This window comes from Triticum aestivum, chromosome 5B, assembly GCF_018294505.1.
Source record: "Triticum aestivum cultivar Chinese Spring chromosome 5B, IWGSC CS RefSeq v2.1, whole genome shotgun sequence".
Lineage (NCBI taxonomy): Eukaryota > Viridiplantae > Streptophyta > Magnoliopsida > Poales > Poaceae > Triticum > Triticum aestivum.
In genome coordinates this window covers 575,335,925-575,341,905 of record NC_057807.1, presented here as the reverse complement: position 1 = coordinate 575,341,905, position 5,981 = coordinate 575,335,925, and the positions used below count along the sequence as shown (strand labels likewise).

General features: G+C 51.9%; 1 protein-coding gene across 1 annotated transcript; it reads right to left on the bottom strand.

Annotated features, from left to right (window-relative positions):
* Window positions 1-1,525: 1,525 nt before the first annotated feature.
* On the bottom strand, window positions 1,526-1,954 carry LOC123115050 (periplasmic beta-glucosidase-like). The gene has a single exon (XM_044536338.1). The coding sequence runs from the start codon at window positions 1,952-1,954 to the stop codon at window positions 1,526-1,528; it is 429 nt and encodes a 142-aa protein (XP_044392273.1).
* Between the last annotated feature and the right edge of the window lie 4,027 nt (window positions 1,955-5,981).

The following is a 5,981-nucleotide window of genomic DNA, read 5'->3' as shown; positions in this document are numbered from 1 at the left end:
CGCTCAACTCGGGACATGGCCCGAATAGATCAGATCGGGCGCGGGGTGTAGGACTCCTAATGGTCGCACGGGTTGGAAGATAACCTCCAAACACACAATCCCTGTGCGATTTGGGCCAGCCCAGTGCGGGGCACGGGCGCCCATTTTTTACATTTCATTATGGTTTTTCTTTTTCCATTTTATTTTTTTCGCTTTTACTTATTTTTTGCAAATTTAGAAAATGATTCCAGATTTCACAAATTTGATAAATGTTCATTTATTTATAAAATCGCATAACCAAAAGGAATCATGAGTAAGAAATAAAATTTCCAACATTTTCATGAAGTCATAAAAATGTTCATGAGTTTAAAAATTCCCGTGAATAAAAATAATCAAAAAAAATCTCCGCTAGTTTTTTACGAATAATTTACTCCCTTTTTGTGGCAGTGCAATGAAGCAAGATTATTTGTCCTTCCAAAGCCGATTATTTGAATATGTTGTGTTTATGTATCATCTTGCTTTTGTTGGGTTGATTCTTTGTGGAGTTGGAACTTTTTGTCGACATTATGATGAAAGACTTTGTGGAGTCATCCCCGGCCCACATATGCTTGTCGTTCCTAGCTTCCCATTTTGTTGAATGAGCAACTGAAGGTGCTTTCAAAAACCTTTACCGGTAATCAAGTTCGTGCGGATGAACGAGTCATGGTATCGCCTCTCTAATCTGCTCGCAATCCCGTTTCCGAAGTCCTGGCAGTTTTCGTCATAGCTGTAGGAGTTCCTTTTTTACTTTCTAATTTCTTAGACCGTGGATCCAAATCTGCGACTTTAATGGTTGCAACTTTGTGAGTCTGAATAAAATTGCAGGTGTTTCCCAAAAAGATAAGCGATATTCAGAAGAAAATCAATTCTGCCATGCACGGGATATTCTGTGCATGGTTCCACCGTTCCTGGTTTTAATATTGGTGCTACTTTCTTTTACTGTTCAGAATTTGTCTTGTTTCAAAGTATTACATTAGGGTTTTCTTTGTTTCAAAGTGTATTTTAATGTTTTATTGTGTATCATCTTGTATCAGCAAACCCGATTCCTAACAAGTGCATCTTTTTCTTATTGACACACAATGAACCATGATGATACACTTTGAAACAATAAAAAAACAAAAGAACATTCTAAAACGAGTAAGTTTTAACGACAACCAAAAAAAGTAACACAAAACACAGAACGACCACGGACAATAGATTCAAGCATGGAATATCCCGTGCACCGTACTCACATGTGCCTTATCTCATTCATCCCATCTCACCCGATTATTTCTTCACCACATCCACACCTTCCACATTCACACCTACGTGCTGATTCGAGGGTGTCATTATCTTTATTCTTATATCATCCTACAAGGGCAGAGATTATTATTGAAGGCTGCGAGAGGACCACACCGACGAACTACTGATTAAGAGTCCGACGCATGATTTAGCATCTCTTTATTTTGTGCACAATGACATAAGCATTTGTAGCATCTCATGTCTTACAACACTCATCGCATCCAACTCATTTCCTCGCCTCGGTGGTGAGCCCGAACCCGAAGGGGAAGAGCGGGTCGTAGTGCTCGTCGCTGACGTTCATCGGCAGCTGGTCCACCAACCTGAAGTACATCCGCGGCAGCTTCCCGGTGAACCTGTAGTCACTGAACAGCACGTCGGCAACACCCTGACCCTCCGAGGCAGGCAGCCACACGGCCAAGAACGTGTCCATGGCGCCGACGTACGGCTCGACCACCAGCGGCCTTCCGGAGATGAGCACCACCACGCACTTGACACTCTCCCACACGGTCTGGATCACGGCCGGGCCGGGATCCGGGATCGTCAGGTTCAGGTTGTCGCCCGCTATCTCGGCATACGGCGGCTCACCGACCACCACGATGTCGTAGTCGTACTTGCCGGTGTCCACGACGCGTCTCCCAAAGTTATGGTTGTGCATGCGCGAACAAGGTTCATGTCAGCATGGCCGCATGGCAGCTCAGTGCCTGCCCATGGCCTCTCTGGGTCTGTCCATTGTAACCAGGGCCAACGAAGGCGGAGGGCGCGGCCAAATCTCTCAAGGTCCGCAATCCTAGGCCGCCCAACCCCTTGGACGATAGAAAGTCTTCCAGTTAAGGAGGGAGTGCCCTCCAGAAGTTTGTGTTTGGTCCTCTTTGTACCCTAGAAACCCGCAAATGATCTTCTCGACTTTTCGGAGGATCCATTTCGGCAGGCTGAGAGCGGAGATGTGGAAAGTCTCCACAACCGTTAGAACTGATTGAGCCAGAGCCACCCTGTTGGGCTTATTTAGTAGCTTTCCTTTCCAACCCGGCAATCTACCCGCGATCTTGTCGATGAAAGGTTGGAGGTCAACTCTCCGGAACCGACAGTAGTGCAATGGAAGTCCAAGGTAGTGTCACCCGGGAAGCTGGCAATCTTGGCGGGGAAGACGGTGAGTATGTCCTGGTTCATAACAGAACCGAGATTAAAGCTCTTAATTCGCCTGGACCAAAGCCCTGTTTTCTACTAGTGTCATTGGCCCCGCACCTTATCGGAAAAACCTCGGTCTTCGACAGGTTCATGATTAGGCCACTAGCCTCCCCAAAGGCTTTCAGGATGGCCGAGATCGTCCGCAGCTCCTCCTTATCCCGGTTGGCAAAGATGCCTGCATCATCCGCGAAGAGAGAGATCTTGCATCTGGCGGAACGAGCATGGATGGGCTTGAAGATGCCCTGCTTGGAGGCGAGTCGATGTATCTGCTGCAACGGGTCTATTGCCAGTATGAAAAGCATCAGCGCCAGTGGGTCTCCCTGACGCAGGCCCTGTACGTGCCCGAACGGCTTGCCCGGTTTCCAATCAGTAGGATCCTAGATGACGGATATGACAGGGTCATGCAAATCCTGTCCCGCCAACGTTGGCCAAACCCCAAGCGCTGAAGAACTTCAAGACAGAAAGCCCAGTTGACGGAGTCAAAAGCCTTTGATATATCAAGCTTGAGGAAAAGTCCTGGGATGTTCCGGCGGCGTAGGTCCTTGATTAGGTTCTGAACATGCATGAAGTTATCGTGGATGGAACACTTTTGGACAAAAGCACTTTGGCACTTAGATACCAGAGTTGGCAGAATCGGGGCTAGCCTGTTGGCCAGGAGCTTGGAGAAAATCTTGAAAAGACCGTGGATGAGAAAACTACGAGGTTGCCACAAATGGCGTGCCCCACTTGTCAATGCTTGAGAAGATGGAAGTGACTTTTTTTAGAAAAACTTTTCATTTATTCATTTTCAATCATGATTGTACAATGAGCATCAAAAAAAGTAAAAATTACATTCATATCTGTAGACCACCTAGCGACGTCCATAAGCACTGAATTGACCTTTGAAAGTGGTAACGATTTCAATTGATTCAGCAAACAGGCGAGGTCGACCGCTCCATTGGATTTTCGGGGGAGGGAGCTTCTTCTTCAGGTTCTGCTCATTACTACGTCCAGTTTGGTCAAGGGTACGTCGTCTGAGCTGGCCTGGGGCAGGTTTCGTCGAGTTGGAGCCCTGGCCTGTCTCTACTCCTTGGCTGGTTGCTATCAACCCCTAAAAAAAGGCTGGCTTGCTATCTCAATCTCGATTTTTTGTCTAAAAAGACCACCTGACAAATCGAATTGCTAGAAAAGACCCTCTCTAAAATAAATTGACAAAAAAGACCAGCTGCACCGTGGCGACAGGTGCGGCAACCGACACATGGCACCTGCCGCTGCCGCCACGGGAGCAGGCGACAACTCAGGCTCAACAGGTTTATTCGTCTGGGAAGCAGATGCAACGGAACGGACGGGAGTGGTGGGCCCTGCCGCTACGCAGCCAGCCGGCACCAACTTGCGCGTGCAGGCCAGGTGGGCCCTGTCGCCACAGTTTGAGGCGGCATCCGCTGTGTGGCAGCGGCGCTCTGTGGCCATGTTGGTTTGTTTAATCCACGCGGCTAGCGCAGGGCACAGATACTGTCAGCATCAGGCTGGGGTATTGTTCTGTGTGGCCGCGTACGTACGGCGAGCTGACGAGTACTGACCGGTTTTTGGCCATTTCGGAGAAACAAGCTCGTGATTAGCATTGAAATCATTTGATCCTTAACCCAAGTACTAGTACTAGCAACTTTCTTCCAAGTTGATATGCATTTGAAAGGGTTCGTGCTGCCGTGTGGCCGTACGCAGCGGCTGCCGCCTCAAGCCGTGGCGGCAGGGCCTACCTGGCCAGTCGCAACACGCGCAGCAGTAGTAGTGCGTGGTAACTAGGCGCACCACTCCGGCACGGTTCCGTTGCAGCTTGCACGTGGACGAAAAACCCTGCTAAGCTTGGGCTGCCGCCTGCGCCCGTGGCGGCAGGGGCTGTCGCCGGCGTCTGTGGCGGCATGTGCCACGTGTCGGCTGGCGCACCTGCCGCCACGGTGCAGCTGGTCCTTTCTGTCAATTCATTTCAGAGGTAGTCTTTTTTGGTAATTTAACTCATGAGAACGCGCAGGCCCCCCTCTGCTGTTCTCAGTGTTCTGTGAGTAAGCTGTAGCTCGTGTGTCAGCTACACATGTGAAGATCGTGTAATGGTAATGCACAACATGCAGAAAACATAGACAATCAGGTTTTTGCTTCGGAGAGAGCAATGCTACACACATGACACTATTTGTGTATGATTTATGTACGATGGGTGGAGTGGATTAGCACCTTTGGATCAATGGTCGTGCAAGAACCGAAAAGCGAGCACTTTCGGGACACGGGACAAACAACTCAGGAGCTCGAAAAAGCGAGCAGGCAATGTCTCCCGCAACCGCGCACCCGTGGCCGGCGCCGCCGTGCTGATCTCCTTCCTCCGGCCTCCATTCCATCCACCAAGTCCAGATCCGGACTGCTCTCCGCATCCTCTCTCGGCTGCACGTATTCTCGCCTCCGAGCTCTTGCTGTGTTGGCCCATGACTCTTGGATCCTCGTCGTCGGCTCGGGCTCCGGCGGTCGCCTCGGCAGCCGATGCCGCACTCACCGCGGCTGCTCTTGCTCCCGCAAAGCCGCCCCGGGCGCTGGTGGCCGCTTGGGCCGCGCTGGACTCCCTCCGATGCCCGTTGTGGCTGCATCTCCGGCAACGCGTTCGGGGATGCACTCCCTGCTGGGCTCCAGGCGTCCACCGACCGGCGTTGCCGCGGCGTCCTCCCTGGAAGCTGCATGTGCTCCTGGCCTGGAGGAAGGAGGGCTTGGGTCCTTGCTGCCGCCTCCGTATGGGCGTCCCCCGTCCCCGGCTGCTACTGACACTGTGGCGTCCGCTGCTCCTGTTGGTACTAGGCCTCACCCCCGACTGTTGCTGACGACGCACCGTCCCCGACTCCTGCCTGTTGAATATATGGTTTGTGCATGTATATTGTATAGCCTGGCCCACCTTCTAGTCTTTGTATAGTTGAGGTTGTGGCCCACTTTCTACTCCATATATACGTGCGCTTTGCACCGATCAATACATCGTGAAGCATTGCCAAAACAATCGTTTCCACATGGTATCATACCTACGATCCTAACCCGTGCCGCCGTCGCCGCCGCGATCCCATCGCCGCCGCCGCCGCCGCCGCGAACCTCCGCCGCCGCACTGCTGCCTTGGTCTGCCGCCGCCTGCGCTTCCGCCCACCCCCACCACGCCGCCCCCAAGCAGCGCCGCTTTCTTCCCTGCCGCGCCGTCGCCCAAGCGCCGCCGCACCACCCCTCTAGGCCATGGCCTCCCCCGGTTCCACCGGTACCACCCGCAGCCACCGCACCAACTCGTTCGAAGGTCCCGATCCCTTCGTCATCCGCGACCTAAACATCCTCGCCCGGGTTCCCGTCATCCTCGACCACCTCACCTCCACGTAATATGCCTGGAAGACGTACTTCTCCCTCATGTTCCGTGAGTACAATCTCCGGAATCACATTGATGGCTCCGTGGACTCCCGCTTCATGGAGGACAATGAGGAGTGGACGACCATCGATGCCACTCTCAT

What these genes read in the sequence shown, in the direction of transcription:
- LOC123115050 (XM_044536338.1), bottom strand. Translation starts at nt 1,954, where the DNA reads ATGCACAACCATAACTTTGGGAGACGCGTCGTGGACACCGGCAAGTAC.